Source organism: Emys orbicularis, chromosome 8 (assembly GCF_028017835.1).
Source record: "Emys orbicularis isolate rEmyOrb1 chromosome 8, rEmyOrb1.hap1, whole genome shotgun sequence".
NCBI lineage: Eukaryota > Metazoa > Chordata > Testudines > Emydidae > Emys > Emys orbicularis.
In genome coordinates this window covers 84,004,662-84,032,657 of record NC_088690.1, presented here as the reverse complement: position 1 = coordinate 84,032,657, position 27,996 = coordinate 84,004,662, and the positions used below count along the sequence as shown (strand labels likewise).

At 42.8% G+C, this 27,996-nt stretch overlaps 1 protein-coding gene across 1 annotated transcript in view; it reads right to left on the bottom strand.

Moving 5' to 3' along the window:
- SLIT3 (slit guidance ligand 3) overlaps positions 1–27,996 on the bottom strand; it is a 798,116-nt gene that overhangs the window by 183,400 nt on the left and 586,720 nt on the right. The window contains exons 15-18 of the mRNA XM_065410175.1: positions 26,467–26,617; positions 25,442–25,516; positions 10,577–10,720; positions 7,427–7,570 (exon numbers count right to left, since the gene is read on the bottom strand). Of these exons, the coding sequence (XP_065266247.1) occupies positions 7,427–7,570; positions 10,577–10,720; positions 25,442–25,516; positions 26,467–26,617 (514 nt within the window). The remainder of the gene's footprint in view (positions 1–7,426; positions 7,571–10,576; positions 10,721–25,441; positions 25,517–26,466; positions 26,618–27,996) is intronic.

Below are 27,996 nucleotides of genomic sequence, written 5' to 3'. Positions count from 1 at the left end.
TTTCCTGTTTTTTGGGGACACTGTCTTGCAGCCAAACAGATTTTAAAAAGCATAACTTTAAGACCAATTCAGTGACAAGGACTCAGAGTGAGTCCTTAACACAATATTTTTCATGTGCTGGTATTGCCAGAACATATTGGGCATGACTATATGGCACATCTGATACACTGTAAGCACAATGACAGTATAATTATTATTACAATACAATCCAGTTAATTATGACAGAAGGGCAGGGATTGCAACAGTTAAGATTGCATAATAGTATCTGTGCTAGAGCCCTGTTTTCAGCTGAATTTTGCCCCTTTGAGGATGAAATGTTTCATACTTGGTCTCCACCAAAAGGACAGGTTTTTATATTATATTATATTATATTATATTATATTATATTATATTATATTATATTATATTATTTAAAACGTAGAGCTGGAGCAAAAATGGGTTAGCCAATTTTATCCACATGGAGACTAAATGCCTAGTCCTATCATAGAAAGATTATTGACTTTTTTTTAAACCTGGAATGGCTATGGTAGAAAGTTGAAAAACAGCATGACAATAAGCCCTTCAGGAGGAGAAGTGTCTTTTTAAAAAAAATCAGATGTTGTATGTTCAAAGTACATTTTGCATGGGGGGAGGTTGTGTAAGCTTCTACATTTTATGTTTTCTCTGTTTTGACCTTTTATTTATGAATTAGGAGGCCCCTAGAGCTGAAGACCAGCACATCTGCTTTATACTCTCATAAGTAAACTAGGGAAATGTGGCTTAGATGAAATTACTACAAGGTGCATGCACAACTGGTTGAAAGATCATTCTCAAAGGAGAGGTTATCTTGATTTGCTGTCAAATTGTGAGGGTATATCTAGTGGGGTTCTGCAGGGGTCAATCCTGGGTTTGGTACTATTCAATATTTTCATTAATGACTTGGATAATGGAATAAAGAATATGCTTATAAAATCTGCAGATGGCACCAAGTTGGGAGGGGTAGCAAGCACCTTAGAGGACAGGTTTAAAATTCAAAATGACCTTACAAATTGGAGAATTTGTCTGAATTCAAGAAGATAAAATCCATTAAAGACAAGTGCAAAGTATTTCACTTAGGAAGAAACAATCAAATGCACAACTACAAAATAGGGAATAACTGGCTAGGTGGTAGTACTTCTGAAAAGGATCTGGGGTTATAGAGGACCAGAAACTGAATATGAGTCATCAATGGGACGTAGCTGCAGAGAAAGCGAATACAATTCTGGGGTGTATTAACAGGTGTGTTGTATGTAAGACACAGGAGGTAACTGTCCTGCTTTACTCGGCACTGGTGAGGCCCCAGCTGGAGTCGTGTATCCAGTTCTGGACACCATAATTTAAGAAGGGTGTGGACACACTGGAAAGAATCCAGAGGAGAGAACAAAAATGATAAAAGGTTTAGAAAACCTGACCTATCAGGAAAGGCTGAAAATACTGGGCAAGTTTAGTCTTGAGAAAAGAAAACTGAGGAGCAACCTGATAACAGTCTTCCAATATGTTAAGGGCTGTTATAAAGAGGACAGTGATTAATTGTTCTCCTTTTCCACTGAAGATAGGACAAGAAGTAATGGGCTTAATCTGCAGCAAGGAAGATTTAGGTTAGATATTAGGAAAAACTTTCTAACTATAAGGGTGGTTAAGCTCTGGAACAGGCTTCCAACGGAGGTCGTGGAGTCCCCATCATTGGATGCGTTTAAAAAACAAGTTGGACAAACCCCTATCAGGGCTGGTCTAGGTTTACTTGGTCCTGCCACAGAGCAGGGGGCTGGACTTCATGACTTCGAAGTTCCTTCTCCATCTCTACATTTCTATCATTCTATGATTTGTCAGCTTCTGTGGGTAAACTAGTGTCTAGAGAAAAGTAATGGGGTTGAGGAAGGGTTTTAAGTTTTCCCTACACATTAGGCAGGATATGGTGGGGCTGAGCAAGGTGTGCTGAAAGGGAACTGGGGCTGAGGACATGCTTCAATTTCTGCAAGGTGATCCAAGCTCAGGGACCCTTTGGTCCCCTCTGGAGCGCACTGAAGTTAAAGAGGCTCCACATGAGTGTGGAGGTCCACCCATGCAGATCAGCTTGCAGGATCAAGAATAAGGGGCACAGGAGGAAGTTCCCCTCTTGGGCATTTTAGGAATTACATAGCTGGGGAAAGCATAAGGCAACCCAACTCTGGCATTGCCTGACCTAGCGTTACACAGTAAAGTTTTCTCAGGGTGAAATTAACCTCGATTTACAGACAGTACATGGCCTCTTGGCACTTCACTGCCACATACAGGTCTCAAGTGACGCAACTGCCTTGAGCAGTCTCTCTGCTCAGGGGTGAATTTCACCCTTCATATAGTTTCTGGTATGGAGAACATACATTCACACGTCACAGTAATCTAAGCAACTCTTGATGATTTCATTTAATTAATTTTATTTTTAAAAATAAACACTGTTATAGATTAACTTGGCACCATATTCAGAGGGCTGGAAACTGAATATGTGATATTATGTGATTGCATGAAGTTAAATGTAACCCCTGGCTTCAGGTTTTCCCATTTATTGTAAGTTTTAGATGGATCTGTTCCAAAACCCTGGATCCAAACACCCAGACGACTGGCAAAGTCCAATAATCTGGTTCTAGTCCAAATTTTGTAATTCAAATATTCAAGTGTAACTTTTATTTATGGAGGAAAATTGATAATGTTATTGCATAGTCAATGGTGGGAACAATGACCAAACCTTTTTTTAATGTTACTGTCCGAGGAAGCATGGATTATTCATATGTAATGGTGCAATAAATAGCACTCAATTAATTAAACTTAATATTTTTCCAAATATACTGATCCTTTCACTAATCCCTTTTGAAATACGGTATATATTAGAAAACTAGATACAGATATATTTTGGTACCAAAACAGCTCAATCTGTTTCCAAGGAAACATGATGATGCCACTTGGCAGGACCATTAGGTCAATGAATCTAAGTATCACATGGAACAAAAGCTTCACTATGCAAAATTATTTCTGATGATAAGCAATTTGAAAGCCTGGAAGGGACAATAAATTGCAACAGTGTTAGGATGGAGTTTGACTGAGGCTATTAAAGTGGGCATTTTCAGATCACAAACAGTAATGTTTGACAGTTGAAATGCTATAAAATTAAATAATCAGATTTTCTATACCTAATGATAATAATATAGCCACTCACATTGAAACAGGGCAATCAGGCTTTTAGCAAAGGTGGCTTATTAAAAGGTTTCAGTCAAAGATACAAGAATATTTTTATAGCGGGGTGGACAGAGCCCTTGAAATAAGGAAGCATCCAGTCAACCAGAAGTGTCTTTATTAAAATTTGCGAAGAGCTATGGAAACTGAAATATTTAAAAGGAAAAGTTCCAAATTGCAGCCTGTCTTGATACTGTTATAATCAGCTTGGAAACACACTCTAAAATCTAGGCTGATATTTTAATATTGTGTAAGTGTGCCCTCTTGGCATGTTTAATTCATGCAAAGCCCACTGTGGATAAACATGCTTGCCTAGGTATTAAAATACATGCATTAGGACTGGGCCTGCAGAACTGTATGCATACCTAAAAAGTGGGAACCTAAATATCTATTTATTTAACTTATCCCACTGGTAGTAAGAAATCATAAAAACAGCTATGCTTTTGCAATAACACAAAAAATAAATGTATGTGCTCCCTCTGCTGGAAACCATTCCTTTGAGTGCTATTTTCAGAACTGCATACTTTCTGATAATATTAAGGATAATGACTGTAAGCAAAAAGTAACAAAGCTGCTTTTAATCTGGTGAATGAGGGAAAATATAGTTTCCCAAATAAAAAATGGAAAGAAATGTTAGTTTATAAGTGGTTATTATAAAAATGAATATAAAATGGTGTGGTTCATAGTTTTGTATTAATAAATGGCAAAAAAGTGAAACTTAAACACTGATTAATCCTCACAATTTAGGGTGAATAGGACAGTCAATGACCTGAACTCTCTAAGTCATGAAAGTAATATTTAATCTCTAGTAGCATCAGGACTCAGGCACAGCCAGCCATAATGGAATGCTGTTATGAAACACAGGTTGGGAAAACAACAGTTCCTCATTTTGCATGTAAAGGTGCGACTACACTTATGGCGCCTGAGAAGTACAGACACTGCACATTCTGCTGGCATAGGGATAAATAGCAGTGTAGATGGTAAGGTACTGTTTAGATGAGGAGAGCAGAGTGCCCTGCACACCTGAACCCTATGGTAAATACCCTACACCCTACACCAATGGCCAGGCAGTGCCTACCATGTCTACACTGCTATTTTTAGCCAGTGCCGTGTACTGCAGCCTCCCCGCGCCAGAGCCTTTCCCCGCTGTGCCCAGTAGCTCCCCGCTGCCTTCCCCCACCAGAGCCTTTTACTGCTGCGGGTAGCTACACACCACAGTGACAAGAGTGGATGCAGCCTGCCTTCACTGCAGCGTGTAGCTATACATGTAGTGCCTGTACTCTACTCGCTGCCGTAAGTGTAGACACGGCATGTATCTGAATGATAAGACGCCAAATCCAAAGTCCAGTGAAGTCAATGGGGGTCCTGCCATTGACTCGAATGGGGCATTGGATCAAGCCCTACATGAAAATCTGTCTGAGTGAACTTCCTAATTCAAACATGGATAGGAACACAATGTCCGTCTTCCACGGTCAAAGTGACTACTAAAAGGCATTTTTGTGCCAAAGCAGCTCAGTCAATTATCATCAGCTTTAACACACTGCCAGAGGCTGTGAAAATCTTTATGTGCAGCTGAAAAATACCCACAAAGGTGAAAAATTCTTTCCTGCCATTAAATATGGCACAATCACAAATTACTCCCAGCCTTGTTTGTGCAACCAATAACCCAGTGAACTGTGTAAACAAAGGGAAACATCAGCATTATTTGTTTATGTCTACATAGCACTTGAAATTGTGCTTGACCTAGGCTGCTAAAAATAGGAGTGTGGCCACCATGGCAAGGTGGCAGCTTGGGCTAGCCACCTGAGTATATAGCCAGCGGGTTGGACAGGACTGCATTTGGGCGGCTAGCCCAAGGCACCACTATGGCTACTCTGCTATTAGCACGTTAGCTCTGCTAGAGACAGCCTGTCTGTCTACCTGTGTTGGGAAACACTCTTCCAGCTGCTGTGTTGACATACCTTTTATTTTAGAGCATATGATGAGCTAGTTCCTTTCCTGACATTCAAGAGTAAGTAAATGAGGGATGGTTCCCTGTTCTGAGGTCACTTGCAATAGCAGATAAGCACACAGAGATTAGGAAAAGGGAAACAGAGGGAACTGTTAAAAATTGAATAGATTCACTGTAGACCAGGGCCGGCTCCAGGCACCAGGCAACCAAGCTGGTGCTTGGGGCGGCACCTGGAGGGGGGCGGCGCGGCGCTCGGGCCGCCGGGGAGAGCGGGGCCACAGCCGGGCTCGCCGCCCTCCCCCCGGCGCTCTGGCCGCCCTCCCCCCCGCGCCCTCCCCCCGGCTGCCAGGGGGAGAGCGGCGAGCCCCTACCGGGGCTCGCCACCCTGCGCTCTGGCCGCCGGGGGGAGAGCCGAGCCCCAGCCGGGGCTCGCCGCCCTGCCCCCGGCGCTCTGGCCGCCGGGGCTCGCCGCCCTGCCCCCGCCGGGGCTCGCCGCCCTGCCCCCGGCGCTCTGGCCGCGGGGGGGGGAGAAGAGCCGAGCCCCCGCCGGGGCTCGCCGCCCTCCTCCCAGGGCTCCGGCCGCCCTCCCCTCCGGCGCCCTCCCCCCGGCCGCCAGGGGGAGAGCGGAGCCCCCGCCGGGGCTCGCCACCCTCGCCCCGGGGCTCCGGCCGCCCTCCCCCCGGCGGGAGAGCGGAGCCCCCGCCGGGGCTCGCCGCCCCCCCCCGGCTCCCTCCCCCGCGGGGGCGGCGGAGGCTTTTTTGCCTGGGGCGGCAAAAAAGCCAGAGCCGGCCCTGCTGTAGACAGCATTGCAGAGGTGAGTTTTTGAGAGAGACTTAAAAGCAGACAGGGCATGATTCTTGGGGACTAGTTCGAGATCGTCGCTCCATGCATAGGGGATGCATGGAGCATGGAGGCAACTGCAAGAAGCAGGGGAAAAGGCAGACAAGGCTGGGAATGCTGGCAACACAGAAAAGCACATGTGGAGTACTACATTTTGGAATGTATGGTTTGACCAATATAGAAGAATGAGCAATGCAGATGGTGACCAGGGAAAATGAATTCCACTATAGTTAGTGCCCTTGTCCTTCAATCTGCAGGGTGACTTTTAGGAGGGTTGTTTACCTCTCTCTCCCTCCTACCAAAGGGTGAGATGACACAGCATGAACTGGCTGGTTGGGGAAAGGCTATTAACAAAACTGATAAAAATAAAGGAAGGAGCAACAAAACATTGCAAGACTTCTGCTCTGCTACACCGCTTCCCCCCCCAAAAAACCAAACACATACTCCTTATTAAAAACAAGTAAACACCACAGAGGTTACTTTCGAGCCAAAAAAAAAAAAAAAAGCTATAATAACAAAGAGTTTGTTTTGTTTGGATAGTAAGGGTGCATTTTCAGTGCAGAGTGGATGGGATTAAGTAGACAACTTCCATTAACAGTTGCGCCAGTTTCCCATTCACAGCTGGAAGCACAGACCAGACTCTATCTCTATTTAACAATGAGTACTTGTATGAAAATAGATACACTAAGAAAGGAACCCAGAAAATATATAAGAAGAAAAGTCAGAAATATTATAGAAAAACCTTGAAAATTCTTTGCAAATGTTTAGGCTGGGATTTGCAAATTCCAATGGGAACTGAGCTCCCCTTCCTTTTAGGTTTAGTTATTCATTTTATAGAACAACTTTTTGACATTTAGGTTTTTTGATTAAATTGAAAAAAAACCACAACCCTTTTATCTGCTCTCTGTCTGTCCAAACTGAAACTGAGCATGGAAACTCTAAAGCAGTCGCAGAAGTTCTAAATTCTCCAAATCTTCAATTTCAGTGAATTAAAAAAGAAAAAGAAGATGGTTCTCCCCATCTGAACACTCAAACACTTTGATTTCACAACTAACAAATTCTCTTAAAGTATGGGACAATAGCAGGGCCACACAGAGGTGTTCGGGGTCAGGGCCAAAATCTGAAACTGAAGGCCCCTCACCCCCCATACCTAAGGCTCCAACAGTGGGGTAGTAGGAAGAGTGAGCCCACTCCACACTCACCCCGTACTGGTGGCCCCTGTCCCATGGAGCTGGGCCCAGCTCCCCCCTTCTGGTGTTGCAATCTGGCACGTGGGGTTCTTGTGCTGATTTGAGTCCACAGTGACCGGGCCAAACCTGAGTGTCAGGCCGCAATGGACCCCTCCCTCCCACCTCGGCCCAGGCAGTCCTGGACAGTGGCACCATCAAAAAAACTAAAAGGATTACTTACATCGTGGACAAAGAGACAAGTGTATTGAAAGCTCCAGGAGTGATGGTGGTGATACGGTTGTCGTACAGAGAGAGCAACCTTACTGAGCTTAGTCCTGTGAAGGTGTCATTGTTCACACAGCTGATCAAGTTGCTCCTCAGCATCCTGCAAAGATTCAGACATGGAATTAGAATACTCCTTGAGACTGTAGTGAAGGTGGTGGTGGTGGCCTAATCTAAAGGCAGGGGTCCACGAATGCCATTTCTAACATCCATCTGTTGTAATACAGGACAGTGACTGACGCTAAACGAGCATCAGACCCTGTTCTGTTTTGACTATCAAGAGTACAAATAGCTAACAACGGGGCCTTCTCACCTCAAATGTGTACCATTATGAATCTCAAACTCCATTATTATACTTGCTCACACATGGCATTAAAGAGTGGTGAACACTCTGCAGCTGAAATTACAGTGGGACCAAAAACCTTCGCTAGCATCAGACATGCAGTCAGCTTTAAAAGTCTAATAATTTACTGAGTATGGGAGTAATCTAAAATGGATTTCTGAGGCCACCTGATATGGACTCTGGCTACACTCTGAGTATAACAATACTTACATTGCTGTAACAAAATGACTATCCTAAATAGTTTTTTAAAAATTGTATTTAAACAGTATGAAAGGAGACAACAACAGTGGAAGCTTATGTCTGGTATAGGAAAGGGTTTCCAAAACAAAACAAGCTCTGAAATCTTATTATCATCATTAACTTTCCTATAGCAGCCAGAGGAAAAAAAAAAAAAGTTATGACCCCAAAAAATGCCTCTTTGCTCAATGCTTGTACCAGATGAACATACATTGCTGTGAGTTGTTATGGCAACAATGAATTTGATGGTAAAGCCTAATTGAATTGAAATACTATAATATCTAATTTTGCTTCATAGCCACAAAGGCTTTAGAGCTATTCATGAAGCATGTGTCACATTTCATATAAAATAATGTAGTGGTACATTAATGTCACTGTTCATCTTCAGATTAAATATTATTCAGTATCTAAAGAATACCACCAGAAAGTCCCAAAATACATGCGAACATGTGCTCCCACTCCAATAATCTAAGCATGTAAACTAAAGGGGAAATAATTCTCTGCTTTGAAATCCAGGCAGTCTGCATTGAGTTCAATATACCCTGTTGTCACATCCCACACTGATACCAGCCAGCTAGGCAGTTGGATACTACATTGATAGGAAGTACTTTACCATTGCCTGAGAGAGATTAGATTTAGCAAGACAGGTATAGATATTTACATTCTAATCCGACATTTGGTGTGCAAGGCCATGACTTGACACTAAGTTTTAAGTGGATATACTTCCAAATCCAGTTACTGTATCATCTCAGTCACCTATAATATAAATAGATGGGTCCTAGTGCCATAAGCAGTGGTTAAATAGAGCATGTTAAAAAATGGGGAGACCAAAAAGCACATGACAAGAGATATTAACAGGACACCAAAAAGTTGGGGGGAACTTGTCCCTTCATGCAATGGTTCCATCTATGCCATAAACTCTAGAAAGAACATGCTATTCTAAGAGAAGGGGGTGTCTAAGGCCCTGGTTAGATTAGGTCAATTCTGGAAATATGTTATATTGAAGTCATATGTCAGAATGACGTGTTTTTTGGATTCTGTAAGTTTTAGAGGGTAACTTCACATAGCTAGGAAGGTTTTTAAATGCCTGTCCATCTCTATAACTATTTAATACATTTATAGAAGCACACAGGATTTTCAAAATCAATGCATGCCTCTGTCCAACATGGCCTCTTGGTTTAAGGCTATAGTTTTTATGCTCAAAGAATGCAGGTTTATAGATCCAAAGATATGTCTCTGAAGCCAATTCTGGATTCTATACCACATACTGGGTGCCCTTTCTGAAGGAAAACTTATACTTACAGATTTTCATTTCATGCTGTGTATATTTAGACTACTTTAGCAGCTTGGGGGAAATGCAGGTCAGGTCAGCAGCATAGCTCAAATGCTAAATATCTTTCTATGAAAAAATACTTATTTTGTTTGGGAGCCCTGCCATGGGCTGCTTTCATAGCACAAAAAGTTAATTTAGTATCCACAAACAGTATTTAAAAGTTTCTCAGTAAAACACACACACCAGATGGACTAAGCCAAAGAAAAGCAAAAGTTGAAGAAACAGTGAAGGAAAAGTTCTCCAGTTTTTGTCTCTACGGGCCACGTTGTGAGGTCCTCACTCAGGCAAACCTCCAAGTCAGGGTTGTTTTGCTTGTGTAGGACTGAAGGGTTTGACACTATGATACTTTGCAAAGTAAGAAACACTTGTTGCTGTGACTAAACTGAGCTTTTTTAAAATTCCACTTGGCATTTTGGAGCCAATTGCAGGGGGAAGTCACATTGCTCAGATGTTATGTCCTCCTAGAACAGAGAGATTGTGGAAACAGGATATCTGTCAAGTGGTCAATCACATGTCATCATTCTTTCTGATTTTACTGGAAACTTTATCTCCGGTGTATGGAGCAGAAGCAAACTATGATCCATTTTCCAGTGTCTGCTGTTTGTCTATATGTCTAGGCACTTATGTGACCCCATCACTGTAGGAACCTCACATGCATTAAAGAATTTATCCTTAACACTTATGAGAGATTGGAAACTTAAAAAACAGAGTGGCTTGCAAAAGGCCACATGGGAAGTCTGTGGCGGAGCTGGGAATTTAAACCTTAATATCCTGGAATCTAGTACAGTGTGTTCACCATGAGACCATATTGCGTTATACAGTCACCATTATCTCTGACATAATCACAGATAATGCCACAGTGAATTAGACCAAAGTGAATTTTAAAAGTCGAATTTTAGAAAGGATCTTAATTAATTCTAACTAACTAAAACAGCTAAATGATTAAATCCACTCAGCTTTGGCCAAAGACAGCTTCACTGTCAATTTACTAATCCTTGAAAATCAGTTTATAAAGAAACAGCAGATACCTTATCACTCGCAGAGCACCATAAAAATACACCGTGCTTTGTGAACACAGTAAGACTCATTCCCTGCCCCAAAGAATTTACTGTCTAATAACTGTGGTGTAATTAGGTAAGGCTGTAACCAAGCTCTCCCAAACAAGCAGCCATACTTTTCAGCAGTTTCACACTTACATTGTCTTGAGTCCTGTGAGGCCTCTAAACATTCGCCCTTGCACCGATTCCAGCTGATTCCCCGTCAGCATCAGTTCCTGCACTCCTGTTGCCCCATCAAAGGCACCTTCTCGGATCTCCTTGATCTTATTGTTATTCAGGTTTCTGGTGGGGGAAAGCAAAGGTAATAGGAAATAGATTACCAAACATTCGTCAGCACAAGGGAAAGAGAGGCTTACTGAAGACTATGTGCTTTGCAGAAATTATCCAGCCAGGTTTTCAATCTGTAACGGAGGGTAAAAAGCAGTTTGAAATCATAACATACAAACAGCTCCCCTTTCACAACATTTATCACAAACACAATCATACCAGGATAGGAGACAGAACTGAGGTAAGCACGTGAGACCAAAGTCAAAGGAACTGCGCCTTGTTACACCTGGTCTGAATCAGGCTCTTAATGGGCTCGATCCTGCAAGGTGCAGAGCATTCTGGCACACTATTTGTGCATACAGTTAAACACCTGCTTAAGTGGTTTTGCTGGACTGGTTTTCCTGCAAGCCTTATGTAACCACAGGGAGCAGAGCACATAACCCTGAGATATGGACCATCTTTACTTGTGTCTATTGTACAGCACCAAACACCACACTGGCTTTAAATGTGTAAGCAATAATGAAGTGGACAAACATAAAAACAGATGCAAAGGGAATGATGAATGTAAATGTACGACGTAATTAAACTACAAAATGGTTTAAACCTGAAATGAAACCTGGGCTGAATGTGCTGTATTTGTGAAAAAGCCAAATGGATTGAAAACTTCCATTTAATAAAATGCTGTTAGAAATTTACTAAAATAGGCTACTCTTATTTATAAAAATTATGCCTTACGTTGTTCAGAACCTTAGGGCTCAACCCTGCAAACATTTACTACGAGGCTCAGTGCATGTTACTCTGAATAATCCTATTGACTTCAGAGTTACTGCTCATAATAGTAAGCACTATTCTTTGTAATAAGGCTCTGAAGTATAGGGCCATGCATAAAACACATTTCCATTCTCCAAAAAGCATACTGTCTAATGGCCAGACTCTGACACCAATACTCATATTGAGAAGCACCTTATTGCAGAAGTGGTCCCATTGCTATTCAACACGAGTAAGGGATTCAGAATATGTGCCTAAATGAGGGAAAACAAGCAAACAAGAAGGCATTGGACTTGTGCCTGGGCCATGCTTTTCTGAAGAATGGACAGTTTGATTAGGATAAAAGTTAATGGAACACATGGCAGCAGTACAATTCTGGCCTTAGATGCAAACAAACACTGTGGGGCTTGCTCTTTGCAGAACTTGTCCCTGAATGAAAGGAACTTTGTAGACTGGAGATGGGTTTCATGTGGTAAACTCTGGTAAGCTGGTTTATGTCTCCTGAAAAACTGTCAGATACTGGGCCATACAGCATGTGACCCATCACCTCTTGTGCGTTCTGCGGCCAGCAAGGAGGGGAAAGAATGCCAACTATAAGGCAGAAAAAAATCACGAAAATATATATACTTTTGGGGAGAGGGGGTGGATTTCAAAAAGTTTCTTGTGCTTTGTACTTTCATCCATGATGTGAAGACAAGAGTTTATGTTCAGTGTCAAAGCCAGCCTAGTATGCATATTATGACATATGAATTTAATTTGGGGCTGAACTGTTGTCTGATGAAAGTTTATAGCTCAGTATCTCTTTTGTGTCTGTTTTGAATCCATACATTATGTTACTTCTCCTATTGCTCACAATGACTCCCTTTTCCTGGTGGTGACCATGGAGTGATGCATATTTGCAGTTTTGTTCTCTGACTGGTAATTCATACAACATCTTTGACCTGTAGTTCACCATTAATAATCCAACCTGCACTTGTAGTGATTAGGTTTCATTACTATCTGAAGGCTATTTGGTCATCCATGTAAAAGAGTGGTTGTAATCCACTTCCTAGAGGACATATACTCATGTTGCAAAAACCAAACACACTCAGTAGGCTGGCCAGAGACTGGGGAAGGCCTTATCTTCTCACCCTACAAATTGGACACACCAATCAAGTCAGGATTAAGGCATATTAGTTGACACTGTGTCAAAGCTTGCACCTTTCACTGTCAACAGAGTCACAGAGTAGAAATGGGACTTCAACCACCTGGATTGTTGAACTCTGCTCCTTTCACCAGCAGTATATTACTAGTTTTTAAGTGTCCAAAAACATGCTAGGTGTTTTACAGAATAGACAAAAATATATCCCCTGCCCTGAAGATCTTAAAATTCAATATTAAATAGTACAAGCTAAACCAAACAGTAGAGGTGAGGAAAGACCAGGCTTACAACAGTAAATGGAGACAAGCCTGTTCTGCAATCCCACTGGGATCATAGTCAAAGTAGACGTCTCACCAAGATGGGTTCCCTTATTTTTCCTCCTGAACCCATTTCCTCTCCATTAGACTATAAAAAAAGAGATGGGTAGCTGACAGCAACTGTCCTGTACAAATATCTACCATTATGTGTAGGTGTCCCTAAAGTCTGACTGAAATTTTGAAAGATTTACTAGAATCCTAGACCTTGGAAATAAGGGGCTTTTCACATTCAAGCTGCCTAAAAAGATTCTCCCTGATGGCAAAATGGTGAGAAAAAAAAATCAGTAAAACTTTAACTATTCTTGTCTTATAATTTGGACAAAAAACAGGTTACCATTTTCAGAGGTGACAATGTAAATTCATAGTGAAAATGGCATGTTTCCATCTGGAATAAACTTCTGAAAAAAACTCTGACTTCACAGCAGACTTTTACTATTTCAAACATTACAAGCCGTGTCCTTCAGGAATGCTGAGATTCCATCCCAAATCATACTTGAAACAAGTGCTTTGAAATAATATTAGATCAGTCTTGGCAACCTTCCAGCTCAATCCTATTTTCCATCTGTTACTCTGGATTTGTTTTACAGAGATACATGCGTTTTCTTTTAAGTGAATTTGTTGGGGGCGAATGATGCTGGGCTAATCTCTATCTGGTGAGTGGGTCATACTACAAGTGGCAGTAGTATAGGTTTCCTCAGGCAGCCCTACTGGTGCACCTTCCATACAGCCTCTCCTCCTGGCTCCATGCCCATTGGTCCTTTTGCTGGGACTGCTGGTGGGGCACAGGCAGTTCAGAGACATGAATATCTGTCTTCTGGAGTCAGCCCTCCAACTCCTTGACATACCCCAATTATTAACTTTTGGTTACTACCAACCTCAGCTAGATTTGATCCTGTATTACCTAGACATGAGGGGCTCAGAGTCCTATCATCCTAATTCAGAGCAAAGGAAGTTTCAGAGACACAGAGAACCATAATTCAGGCTAGTTCAGAGACACAGAAAACCAAAGGGTAGGCTTACCCACCACTAGAGCTGGACAGGAAGTAATTTTCCCATCCCACAAAAATATTTGAAATTTCAGAAAATCTTCTCTGTTCCACAGTGGGAGGAAACCGAGACCTTCAGAAACGTCACAAATATTAGAGCGAGAGAGACACACGGCCATATGAGCCAATAGCCTGGTGGGTTACTGTACTCATCCGGGATGCGAGTGACCCAGTTCAAATCCCAGTTCTTCTTCATTTGTAGCAAAGACTTGTGAACCCAGGTCTTCTACATTCCAGGTGAATGCCTTAGCCACCAGGCTATCCTAGGGCCTTTGCTTCTTTCTCTCTTGTTGTGACCAGAAATTCCACCCTGGACCTGAGGAAACCTCTCTCAGTGAAAGTTTCATCAAGCCAATCCCTTCCTGCAAAAAGTTTTGATTTTGACAAGTCAGCATTTTCTGACTAAAAACCATTTAGTCAAATAATTCCACACCAGTTCTACTCACCACCTTTGCCATTATATAGCCTGAACTTAAAATAAAAATCCTTGAGTCCAAACAATCCAGCACCCTTCTTTCTTTAAAAAAAAAAAAAAAAAAAAAAAAACCAAACAAACTGTGAATTGGATTTCAAAGTCTGAAACCTAGTTTCCAGGAGACAATGTGGCCTTGTGGCTAGAACAGTGTTTTTCAACCACTGTTCCGCGGCACACTAGTGTGCCGCGAGATGTTGCCTGGTGTGCCGTGGGAAAAAAATATTAAACCATGCTTGAATGTCGGAACTGGTTACTAAAATTTTTGAATCCCACCACTGATGTTAAGGACTATAAATAGCTCCGGTGTCACTGTTACACTAACAGGAGGAGGACAGGAGGAGACATCGCAGTAGATCGCCGATGAGCAGAAGAGCGCCAATGGATCTGGATTTGGAGGAAACATGAGCAGAAGAGCGCTGACTGATGGATCTGGATGGAGACATGCGCAGAAGAGTGCTGAGTGTGACGGACAGCGGCTATCTGGAGGAGACAAGCGCAGTAAGTACTGAGTGACAGTGAGATACTGCAGTGATGGACAAGTTTTTGAAAAGGAAAGAACTGGACTCTGAACAAAATTTGGAGCCAGATGAGAGCCCAAGTATGAGTGGGGATCAAAAGAAAGCAAAGATGGTTAGCTCAAGCAAATTCTCTGCCACAAGGCAATATAGCGAAAGCTATATTTCATTTGGATTTACTTTCACCGGAGATGCAAACAAACCAACTCCACTGTGCGTGGTGTGTGGTGAAAAGCTAGCTAACAGTGCTATGGTCCCAAGCAAACTTAAACGCCATCTCCAAACGAAACACCCTTCGCTTCAAAACAAGAATGCGGACTATTTTGTTCGCCTGCGTGAAAACACGGAGAAACAGGCAACTTTCATGAGAAAAACCACAAAGGTAAATGAAAGAGCTCTTAAAGCTAGCTATCAAGTTGCTGAACTTATAGCCAAGTCAAAAAAGTCGCACACTGTGGCAGAGACATTAATACTTCCCGCCTGCAAAGCTATTGTAGAGGAGATGCTCGGACCTGAAGCAGCTAAGGAAATAGCCAAAGTCCCTCTCTCAGACAACACAATTTCCAGACGTATTAATGACATGTCTGCAGACATCGAAAGTGTGGTTTTGGAAAAGATCCGTATCAGTGAGAAATTTGCATTGCAACTTGACGAGTCTACTGATATCAGTGGACATGCTCAACTCTTGGCCAATGTGCGTTTTGTTGATGGTGATGCAATTAGAGAAAACTTCTTTTTTTGCAAGGCATTGCCAGAAAAAACAACAGGAGAAGAAATTTTTCGGGTCACATCAGAATACCTTGAACAAGGAGGACTTAAGTGGGAAAACTGCACAAGTGTCTGCACCGATGGAGCTGCAGCCATGGTCGGGCGCACCAAAGGCTTTGTAAGCAGAGTGAAGGAAAGAAATCCAGATGTGATTGTTACGCATTGTTTTTTACACCGTGAGGCCCTCGTAGCCAAGACTTTACCAGCAGACCTAGTTCATGTGTTGGATGATGTTGTGCGCCTGGTAAACTCTGTAAAGTCACGACCCGTGAAAAGTCGCATATTTGCAGCTTTGTGTGAGGAGATGGGAGCGAAGCATAAAACCTTGCTGTTTCATACGGAGGTCCGGTGGTTGTCGCGTGGCAAGGTCTTGGTTCGTGTGTATGAGCTGCGGGAGGAACTTAAAGTATTTCTGACAAATGAGAGGTCAGATTACGCAAAACTGCTTGCAAGTGATGAGTGGTGTGCAAGGCTGGCATACCTGGCAGATATATTTCATCATCTGAATGAACTGAACACACGAATGCAAGGCCGAAATGAAAACCTGCTTACAAGTACAGATAAAATAAATGGATTCCGTTCAAAGGTGCAACTCTGGCATCAACACGTGGAAAGTGGCAATCTTGAAATGTTCACACTCACCAAGCAATGGCAAGGTGTTCACACTGCTGCACTGTGTGAGATAATAGTTAAACATTTAAAAACTCTCGAGGAGAAGTTGTCATTTTATTTCTCTTCAGTCTCCACTGAATGCCTTGACTGGGTTAGGGACCCTTATAGCTCAGCATCAGTTGGTGGAAAGGACATGACTTTACAGGAGCAGGAGGAACTAACTGAACTGAGACAAAATCGTGGTTTCAAGCTAAGATTTGCTGATCTACCTTTGGACAGTTTTTGGTTGGATACTGCCAAGGAGTTCCCCCTTCTGGCAAACAAAGCTATTTTGACATTGCTCCCATTTTCCACTACATATCTGTGTGAGATGAGCTTTTCAAGCATGATTGCTATAAAAACTAAATACAGAGAGAGACTGAGAGCTGTTGACGAAGAGCTACGTGTGTATCTTTCTTCGATTCCAGCCAGAATATCAGCTTTGTGTTCAGCCAAACAGGCCCAGGTTGCGCACTGAATAAAGTATTTTATAATTTTTCATATTTCTGTTTACTTACTATTTCATAATAAAGTAATTATAAAATACTTTCTTTGTGTTTATTTGATTCCTATTCAAGAGAATTACTTTATATATAGTCAATATAGGCACAGAGTTAAATTTTTTAACATTTTCTAATGGTGGTGTGCCTCGTGATTTTTTTCATGAAACAAGTGTGCCTTTGCCCAAAAAAAGGTTGAAAAACACTGGGCTAGAACATGAGGTTGCAGGTTAAGAGTTCTGTTCCCAGCTCTGACACCGACATGTGGCCGACCTCAGAAAAGTCACCGTCCACTTTCCTGTGCCTATATTGGCTCTGACTCACATCCCCCACCCCCTTATAAATATCTGTGACAGCTCTAGAAAGTTTAAGATTCATTCCCCCGTGCATCCACTTCAGAATGGGAGTATAATAATTGGGGTCTTTTTCAAACATGCATGCAGCACAGCTTTATTAGATAGACCCTGTAATGGCTTTGTTGTATCCATGATGAGCTATCATGTAAATTAGTACCGAGAGACTTCTTAAAAATTGGTCACATTTGATTCCCAGATCCAGGGGTCAATGAATCCTTTGGGACCATTTCAATACATGGCTTATTGACAGAACAGACAAAGGCTCCAAAGTGAAAACTGCCCGCACATGTGCCGTTTCTAGGGGAGAAAGCTGCTGCCATTGCCTCCCCATACAAAATAGGTTAGGCTACCGTGTGGTACTATGGGCGTTCAAATGGGCATAAATACACAAAGATTGTGAGGTGCTCAGATACTGTGGAAATGGGGTGCATAAATGTACCTCACATAGCTTGAGGGGGGATTTCCTTTGTTATTGTTAAAGGTAAGAGTCACTTTACCATCCAGTATTATGAGTGTTTTATCCAGCACAACCCTGGTGCATAGTGTTACATGTAAGGTTAAAAATGAGGGGAACAGGGAGCACAGTGGAACCCAGCCCTGCATTAATGAGTGTCCACTGTGTAGCTGCCAGCTTAATCCTGCCTCGCAGTTGCAGGAGCGAGGCATGGATAAAGGCTTCATTACTATGAAGATCACTTCAGGCCATGACTCCACAGACACATCCATTCTCTGCCTACACCCTGTCCCTTTTATTTTTAAGCTTTGCACTTGTGCATATGAGAGAAGGATCACAGTGGGCTTGATACCACTAATTACCACTGCTGTATACTAAACCTAGGGCTCTAAATCTCATTTCTGTTCACAGGTAGCCTCCCCCAGCACTCGTGCTGGGGTGCAATAGTCAGGCAAAATGCACAAAGACTAGCAGGATCAATGTTCTGCATCTACAGAGCTCTGGTTAATTTGGCTGTTTTTATATAATAGTGATAACCGCTGACATCCCATTGCTACCATGCAATAAAATCCACCAAAAACGCATGGACAGCTGAAAAGGAAATGGGTCCTGAGGCATGTCTGTAAGCACTTAATGTGCACAGGCATGAATCAAAGGGGAACACCTACAAAGCCTGGTCATCGTTAAAGACTTTGCTCTCTAACTTGTACTTGTTGGTAAAGTTTAAACCCACACCCACATCTTGGGAGAGGAGGAAAAAAGGAGTCTCTTGGAAGACTGGGCCTATATCAAAGTGTGACTCTGAACACACAGAGTGCAGATCTATTACGTTATAAAGGTGCCATTTTTAGAGGGCTACTGCTCAGAGTCTTATCTGTTTACATTAGTGGCTAAAGTTTATAATGGTGTTATACCCATTGCTCATGCAGAGTTAACATAGCTATGGGAAAAGAAGATGGATTCTATTCTGTGTCATTCATCAACAGAATTGTTTATCCAGTGCTAATTGCTGGGTTAAATTCTCTTTTAGGGTTTTATCCTGCTAGTCATCACTGTAGTATGTAAGCACTTTCCACATGAAATCAATAACAGCACAGTCCCTAGTGGAATTTATGGAGTCTCTGGAACTTCTCCTGTTTCAGGGTAAAAATGCTGCTTGTGTTAGGAGTTAATTTTTTAACTATTTCAATTGCTTTTTCTTGGTTTCTTAGGTTGATTCTTTCCCCAAGGGTTTTATAATTTTTTTTTAAGTTGGTTAGAGAAGAGGGTTTGAGTACAAAAGCACATTAGTCATTCTTATGGAGGAAAGGCCTTTTTTAGCATTTGAGCCATACTGAAGACAACTGAGCAATTTTGATTTGGGATCACTGGGCCACAGTGAAGATAGAACTCACAAAACTGATGATAGAGTGAGTTGTTTTCAGAGTAGAACTGCTCTTTAAGGCTTTAATTACTAGAATAAATACTGCAATCCACTCAGTGACCAGATAGTGCAGATTGAGGAAATAAAGGAAAAACTCAGGTGCACTCAGGCTGCTAGATTCCACAACACGCTCAATATCTGTCTATCGATCTGGTGAGCACCAAATAAAGTCCATTACAGTAACCCTTGGTAGAGGTAATGAAGACATGGGTTGCCAGGGCAAGGTCAGTGTTTTGAAGAAAGGATGGCAATTTAGGAATATTTTAAAGGAGAAAAGCCACTCTTGGCCATGGGTGACATTTGAGATTCTATGTTCAAAAATGACCTCACATTGCAAACCTTATTGGCACACTTGGAACAAGGGAAGCCACCGATCAAGTGATTCTATAGTCGTTTCCCCTTACCCATAAGCAATTATTCCTGAGATTCCAGCTTCTGTTTTGCATCCACTCTGCAGCGTCAGCTAGGAAACCAAGAGAATTGCTGTGGTCTGAGACAGTATAAAATATAGGTATGTCTAGCATTCTGCTAATACTATAGACCAGTGGTTCCCAAACTTGTTCTGCCGCTTGTGCAGGGAAAGCCCCTGGTGGACCGGGCCGGTTTGTCTACCTGCCGCTTCCGCAGGTTCAGCCGATCGCGGCTCCCACTGGCCGCGGTTCGCTGCTCCAGGCCAATGGGAGCTGCTGGAAGTGGCGTGGGCCGAGGGACATACTGGCCGCCACTTCCAGCAGCTCCCGTTGGCTTGGAGCAGCGAACCACGGCCAGTGGGAGCCGCGATCGGTCGAGCCTGCGGACGCGGCAGGTACACAAACCGGCCTGGCCCGCCAGGGGCTTTCCCTGCACAAGCGGCGGAATAAGTTTGGGAACCACTGCTATAGACCGTTCCACCCTATATATGGGATTATATAGTTAATTATTGAAGTTAATCAGGAAAAAATTGATAGGCACAGAAGTTTTACCCTTTTAAAAATCAGCAAGTTCATTTTAGTGGGTTTAATTTCTAAATAAAAGGCTGCCTAACTTGATATTATGGGGTAGTGACCTTTAGAGTTTCTGTACCAAGGATTTAATTTCATTTGCAGCCCTATAACATGTAAAATCAATTTAATCCTAGGCTGTAATTTCATACATTAAGATTCAGCCTAGAAGGAATATTTTCAAATTATTTTAACCCCTGTATGTAATTGTATATTATAGGCCAGGCTGTTGCTTATGAACCTTGCCTGACACGTGCCATTATAAGACTCTGTTTTCAGTTGCTAATAACTTTTTCAAACTCTTGCCATTTGGGCAGATATTTTCCATGCTGGGTGTCTGCCTCAGGCTGACCTTTGAAAAACTCAAGTCTCCCTAGGCTTTGAAGCAGGGACTTGAAATTTGACAAGGGGATGGCCTTTGTGTCAGGGTAGGTCTACACTTACAATGGTGTGCAGAGTACCAATATTGCACACCCAGCTATCATGGGCACAAACAGCAACGCAGATGGTGAGGTATTGCTTAGGAGAGTAGAGCAGAGTGCCCTACATGCCTGAATCCTATGGTATACACCGTGCCCAAACAGTGCCACCCACATCTACATTGCTATTTTTAGCACTGTTGTGTCTCGCTGCTTCCCCTTTGCTGGACACTGGCCCCTCTGTAGTGAAAAATTCAGGCAGCTGGGAAAGGCTCTGGCCAGAACTTTTCCCTGCTGCCTCACCCCCGCTGGAGTCTTTCATACCGCATTTAGCTACACACCACCGTGAGTATGGATGCAGCCAGGGCAGGCTCTGGCTTTTTTGCCACCCGAAGCAAAAAAAAAAAAAAAAAAACGGGTCAGCCAGAACGGCAAAGCAAAAAAAAAACAAAAAACCTGCGGCGCGGCCGGAGCGGTGAACCGGGAAAAAAAAACCTGCGGCGCGGCCGGAGCGGCAAACCAGGAAAAAAAAAAACCCTGCGGGTGGCCGGAGCCAGGGTGCAGAGGGACTCCCTGCGCTGCAGACGTGCCCTGGCTAGTGGGGGGGGAGAGGGAGGGAGTAGGGGGAGAGAGAGAAGGGGGCGGCCAGGGCTTCAGCGGGGCGCTCGCCATGCAGCCCCGACCGCTGCACCGCCTGCTGGGAGGGATCCGCGCCGCTCCGGTCGGCGGGGAGGGAAGAACGCGGGCTACCCTGCCGGGCTTGCTACAGACCTGGCACCAGCTGGGGCAGACAGAGCGCGCAGCCCGCTCCCAGCAGGGCGCTCCCCTCCTCCGCGCCGCTGCCCCCTTCAGGGCGGCCGGATTGGCGAACAAAACAAACAAACAAACAAAAAGCGGCCGTGCCGCCCCGTAGAATCTGCTGCCCCAAGCACGAGCTTGCTCGGCTGGTGCCTGGATGCAGCTTGCCTTTCACTGCGGCGCGTAGCTACATCTACCCTACACGTCGAACCACATGTAGACAAGTTCACAGAGATGCGCTTTATGCCATTCCTGTGAAAATCTCCCCAAATTTGGCCAAGTTATAAGCCTATGAAAAACTGCAGGTTGCATATGCTGCCAAGAGTCTTGAGATTTTAGCAGTTAAAGTCCCCAAAAATTCGGTCCATAATGGGCATGCTCCAGCCCAAGGCTGAGCAGGACTTACCCTGCAATTGCAGCTCTGGTCAGTGGTGAGCTATGCCAGAGAAGGGTCTGGGTCCAGGCACCTGGACTTTGAGCAGGGAGACTCTCTCTCTCCTGTGCTTTCAATGCCTCCTCTGCTTGGCCTTGGCAGCGTGGAGAAGGAATCTGCATGATTTGAACACAGAGGGGACAAGAGCCAGACCTGTTGGGGGGACCTTAGAGTGGCAGGGGTTGACTAGGAATGGCAGGGGTTGAGAGAAGGAAACTTGGACTGAAAGTTGGGGTGTGGGGGAGACTGGGACTGGCTGGGCAAGGAGACTGGGACAAGGAACTAGGAGGAGGGAAACAGATAAGCTGAGGAGCCTGAGGAAGGATTTTGGGCCAGGGTGGGCATGACTGGAGACCATGGTGGGGAAGGGGACACACTGGATGGGGACCTGGTGAGTGGAGACTGGATACAAGGGGGCGAATCAGGGTTATGTAGTAAAGGAGGCTGTTGTGTGTAAGCCCCTCAGCCTCATTTGTTGCAGACGTTGGAAGGTGTGTAGTGAATGAGGCAGGGGATTGCAGGAAGAGGAAGGACAGTTTCATGGCGAAGGCAGTTGAATGTGGCCCTGAAGAACTGGAGTCTAGTCCAGCCTCTGACAAAGAGTTCCTAGGTGATATTAAGCAAATCACTTCTCACAGATGGTCACTAATTGTGTGGGCTTTATTTTCTGGGTGACTGACCTGAGTCCCTGGGGTCTGATCTGTAGAAGTGCTGAGCAACTGAAGTCAATGAGAGCTGTGCTTTGAACATAAAAAATGTGCTACATAATGCTAAGTATTCTGAAAAACTGAGTCCCAGGTGTCTCAAATTTGGCATCCAAAATGAGTGGGAACTTCTGATTTTAATCTCCCTGTCCTTCAGTTCCCCGTCTGTAAAATGGGGATAAGAGTAACCCCTTCCCCCCCGCATCATCTCACAGGGGTGTTGTGAAAGTAAATTCATTGTTTGTGAAGCACTCAGATACTACAGCGATGAGTGGCATAGAAAAGCCCACGACACATGTAACACCTGTGCTTAGAAATGAATGTGGTAAAGACCCTCTCAATGATGTCCCTAAAATGGTGGTGAAATCAGTCTGCATTCCACACCCACACTGAAAAAAAGGGGGCTTGATCCAATTCTCTTGCCCCTTTTATATAAAAAGTGGCAGCAATAGGTGGCTGTAAGGCTTAACCAACATCTTTTCCATCATGTTCCCTGCCATACACAAAAAGCAGCTGTTAGAGTCAGAACCGTCTGCAACCCCATCCACCAGTGTCTCCCTGGCAGACACTGCTAAGTAAACCCCTTGTATTACTCAGTGAAGCAGCCTATCACTTAGTAAAAGGGCATTTGGTAAAGGGCAAGCAATGACATACAGGGGAGATATTTTTCTGGCGGCTCAATTGCTTTACAGATGCTTCTAAAGCCATTTTATCAAAGTGTGTGTCTATAGGGTTTCAAACAATGGGAAGTGGTGGCACAATCAAGTTTGATGCATGCTTTTCAGGAAAACTAGCTTAAACTGTTTTAAAGAAGTCAATGTTCTCCAATACCGTTTTCTAAAATCCCAGCATATCATGTGGGACAACCCTTTTACTAAAGGGTCTTCAGGTAGGGCAGGAAAAAATGAAGCCCAGCTAACCAGTATGGCTAGAGAATTCTCTGGTTGGAGGCTGCTATTGAAAATCTATATGAGGCAATGCTTTATTATGAACTTCAGGGCACAATTACCTCTCCTTGCCAGACTTTTCATTGCCCGAATCCGGACATCTGAACTGCACCTGTAATCTTACATTCTTATCTTCTGCCAAGAATAAAGCACTGAAGATTTATTGCTTCGTAGGAAACAAACTCTTAAAACACATGGCTGTTTCATGCTGCATTTATGAACAGCAATGCTGCCTTGTCAAAATGCCCCAACTCCTTATAGATCTATAGGCACAAGACGGACAGCTGCTCAATCAGTGTGTATATATATCTCCTCAATATATGTTCCATTCTATATGCATCCGAAGAAGTGGGCTGTAGCCCACGAAAGCTTATGCTCTAATAAATTTGTTAGTCTCTAAGGTGCCACAAGTACTCCTGTTCTTTTTGCGGATACAGACTAACACGGCTGCTACTCTGAAACCAGTCTATTTTAAGTGTCAAATGAAATCAAGGAAATGATCCCAACTATCACATCTCTTATTTCCAACTAAAACATGATCATGTGAGGTTTTTTTTGCAGTTGTATATACTTATTTATTTTTGTAGTGCTATTTACTGTATGTAACTACACACAATGACCTCTACAGGCAACAGGGCTTTGTGAAAATGTCACCAACATTTACTAAAAAGCACCAACATGCCCGCTTCATGGTATCTTTCACGGTGTTCTAGGCTTACAGATATGACTAACTTCCATGTTCTCTTTCAGCTCTGAGATGCAGGATCGAAAATAAACAGCATCTGAAACTTTGGCGGCCTTCAAATTGACAAAAACGATCCATGCCTGGCTTGTGTGTCAGATCCTGAGATCTTGCATGACTTGAATCTTCCGGGAGATTCCAGATGTTTAGTAACATGTGGAAGTGAAAAGAATGTGTGTTAGGGAGAGCAAGTGTGGTTGGTTGGTTTTCCCAAACTTGGTTTGACTGACCGATGTAATTTTGCTCAGTAGAAACTGTGGATGGGATTTGGGTGAGGGCAAGAGAGTTCAATAATAAGGTCTGATAAGAGCCACTTTCTAAGATAAATTTAAATAGAGCCCATAAAAATCCTTTTATAATAGAGCTCCAATGCGTATATTTGAAGCCATTAATACTTGCAGCAGAATATTTATCAGGAGAGATCTCATATTACTGAATCTCCCAAAATATGACTTATTCAAATATGCACACTCCATAGGGACAGAATGATGCATAGGGCTGATAAAGGGCTACAGAACCATGCACCTCAAAGGCAGCAGCTTTTTTTACTCTACAGAAGATTAGTGTATGCAAGAAGTTGCTCTCATTTACTTCCCATTACAATATTTTGTGTGTAGAATATCTGATACTACCATGCTGCTTGGTGGCCTATGTGAGATACAGCGTAGTCTTAGAAGTTGTGAGTGGGCATGTGTCCACATGACAAAAATCAACAGACTAATTAATACCTTGTTGGCAGTCTCAGGTAAGAGGCAGAGTACAGAATTGGCATGAAGGCTGAACTCCTTTCAGCCTCTATGGGTCATATCTTGGGAAAGATAAGGTGGATGAGGTAATATCTTTTATTGGACCAACTTCTATTGGTGACAGAGACAAGCTTTCAAACTCCACAGAGCTTGTAGAACTCAAAAGCTACTCTTCCACCAACAGAAGGTGGTCCAATAAAATATATTACCTCACCCACCTTGTCTCTCTCACGTGGGATCAACACAGCTACAGCAACCCTGCAAACGTATCTTCGGAAGTAAGGGTTGAAGTACTTGGGACAACATGGGAAGCTTGTGGTGCCATTGCCTGTCCCGTACCTAGTCTGTGGCTAAACTGAGGACTTTGCCTTCCAGGGCTGTCAATCTGACACCTTATCCACTAAATTCACTTAAATTTAAATGGAAAAAATACAGGACATTCTACTATTGCAGTATGGGACTGTCTAAATGGGACTCCTCCCCTTTCTCACAGTACAAGGTAGCAGGGATTATATTACATATGGATACTTATGAGACAGGAACTTGAACTTACATTTTCCTTAGGCTGGGCAGTTTCTTGAAGACTCCAGTAGCTTCTAGAACTGAGATATCATTGTCATTTAGACGGCTGGTGGGAACAAACAGAAAGGCACTTAATGCTTCATGGATCTCTGTAGATGTGTCTCTAAGATTGCTACACAGAAAATTATGACCTTTGTTAAACAAAAAGAAGGATCTCACCCTAATTTCCTGCCAACCCTCTATCCACCACTTATTTGAGCCCCATACAACAGAAGGCGTTATAGACAAAAAACATATAAAAGTAATTGTATAGAAAGTTCTGTGCAAATGAGAGGGAGTGGCTTGCACAGCATTTTCTATATGGCCCCTTAGATCTGAAATTTGCTTCCCATGTTTGGGTCTAAAATAGCCCATGCCTGTTGATCCTCAGAAGTACTGCAAAGACCATTCATTAGCAAGGGCTATTAGGAAGGGCAGAGGACTTGGGTGGGAGGCTATATTGCCCTGATTGAATTTGTACCTGGTTAAATTTAGTTTAATTTTGTTGTGTGCATGCTTTACTACGTATGCACCAAAGGATTCAGATGTGGCTCAGCATCTTTTCTTTTCTTTGTATTAATTGGAAATAAATAAAATACCTTAAATACATGGAAAGATTTAAAGAGGACATAAGCACTATGAGAGGACCAAATCCTGAAGATACTATGTTATATCCAATATTGTCTTATACTCCATTAAATTGGATAATTTGCCTTTCATCTGGAAGGATCCCCAAAAGTAGAAAGCATACATAGAACATATTAGCTCTTTTATATACAGAGTCACTTCGCAGTTTAATGTGTGCAGACAGTTCTAAGGTGGAATGAATGAACTGTTTCACAGCCTTACACAAAGATTTAGGCCAAAGAAATACCCTTTTTTTTAAATTAGCAGCATTGCATTTTGAAAGGTCCAATAAACAAGCAGTAAAAAAAAAAGAGAGAGAGGAAAAATGTGCAAAGGATGTTCAGAATGTCAGCATTCACCATAACCACCTCTGGAGGGCGTGCCACTTACAGATCGGTAGCATATTCAGGAAGGTGACTCGGTAAGCGGGTGAGTTTTTGATTGGAACAGTCTACAATTGTTCCTTCGCAGCGACACTTTTCAGGACAGACAAGGTCCATGAAGCACTCCCCGGTGAACTTACTTCTGTAATCCTCTGAACCTGCAGGGAAATGGAAATGTATCCAGGTAAACAGCCTGACAATTAACAATCACAGAAATCAGAGATTGAAAGGAAACCCCTCAATTCCTTCTCCATCACCCCCATTCACCCCCCCCCAAACTTCCCCAGCCACTGCAGAGCTGCTCCCTACATTACATTCCAAGGTGTTTGTCCAGCTCTTTTTTCAAATGACTTGAGAGGATGGGCTCCTGTCTCTTTCCTTCTTCCCTTGGGAGATTATTTCATAGTCTTATAGGCCTCCCTTTGAAAACATCTTTTTCTTAATCTTGTCTAATTATCCCTTTGGGGTCCATCCACAGGCCTGCACACATACAGCCTCGCTGCAGTCAGGTTTGCCCATGTGCTCTTCACTCTTGCATCAGGGTGCAATAATGATGTCAGCAAGAAAGATGGTGTGTTCAAGTGAAGGAGTCATTTTAAACAAGGGTGTTCAGAAAGGATTCTTTTACTAGCTATTAACCTAGCATAAGTGAGCCTGGTCAATTTTGAAACAATTAGATATCTTGACTAACTACATTAAACAAAAAGCAGTTGAAAATAACAGCAGTTTAAATCATGTTCATTTTAATCAAGGTAAGGACAGACTGTACTTAGAGAGAATCACTCTCCAACATGCCATTATATTGTAATTGCCAGACCTCTTTGACAAGGCTTTTGACCCATTCTAATGAAATGCTTTTCCAATTAGGTTCAATGAACTACTCAGTACTTTTCAGCTTTTTTTATTAATAATAAGGGGTTTGAAACTTGATCTCTATGCTTCTGGAGCCAAAAGTATTAATAAACGTGTATGTAAATCCAAGGGTTGCCAGGACAGATCTAGTCATGCAATACTTGCCTGCTCACTTCATATTTCATTATGGAACCACCAAAAACTTCTTTGGAAACATTTGTTATGCTCAAATGATCATAACAACCAAAACCATATTTTTAACTTGTCCAGGTCTCCCAAAAGCCAATTGTAATTGTAAAAGGTCTTTGTCACTGCCAAAAACCACTTAGTTGAAAAGCACTAATTCAAACAGGCAATACCTTTTTCAGAGTGATTTGAACAAGCTCGTTTTTAAAGAACTCTGAAAAAAATAATAAAAACTAAAACCCAAGCTGAAATATGCCTTCTGAGAGTTGATGTCATTTTTATTCTACTTTCCCTGTTGAGGCTGATAAAAACACTACTACTTGTTCTATGATTGCTATCCGAAAGAAGAAGAAATGAATCATCCAATGGTACCATTATTTTATTAATTCCTGTTACATATCACCTTACCAGAGGAATCCAGTGAAATCTGGTAGCTCCAAAGTTCTAGCACTTTGATCATCAGACCAGCAGGTTAAAGTCCCATAGATAGACTTGCATT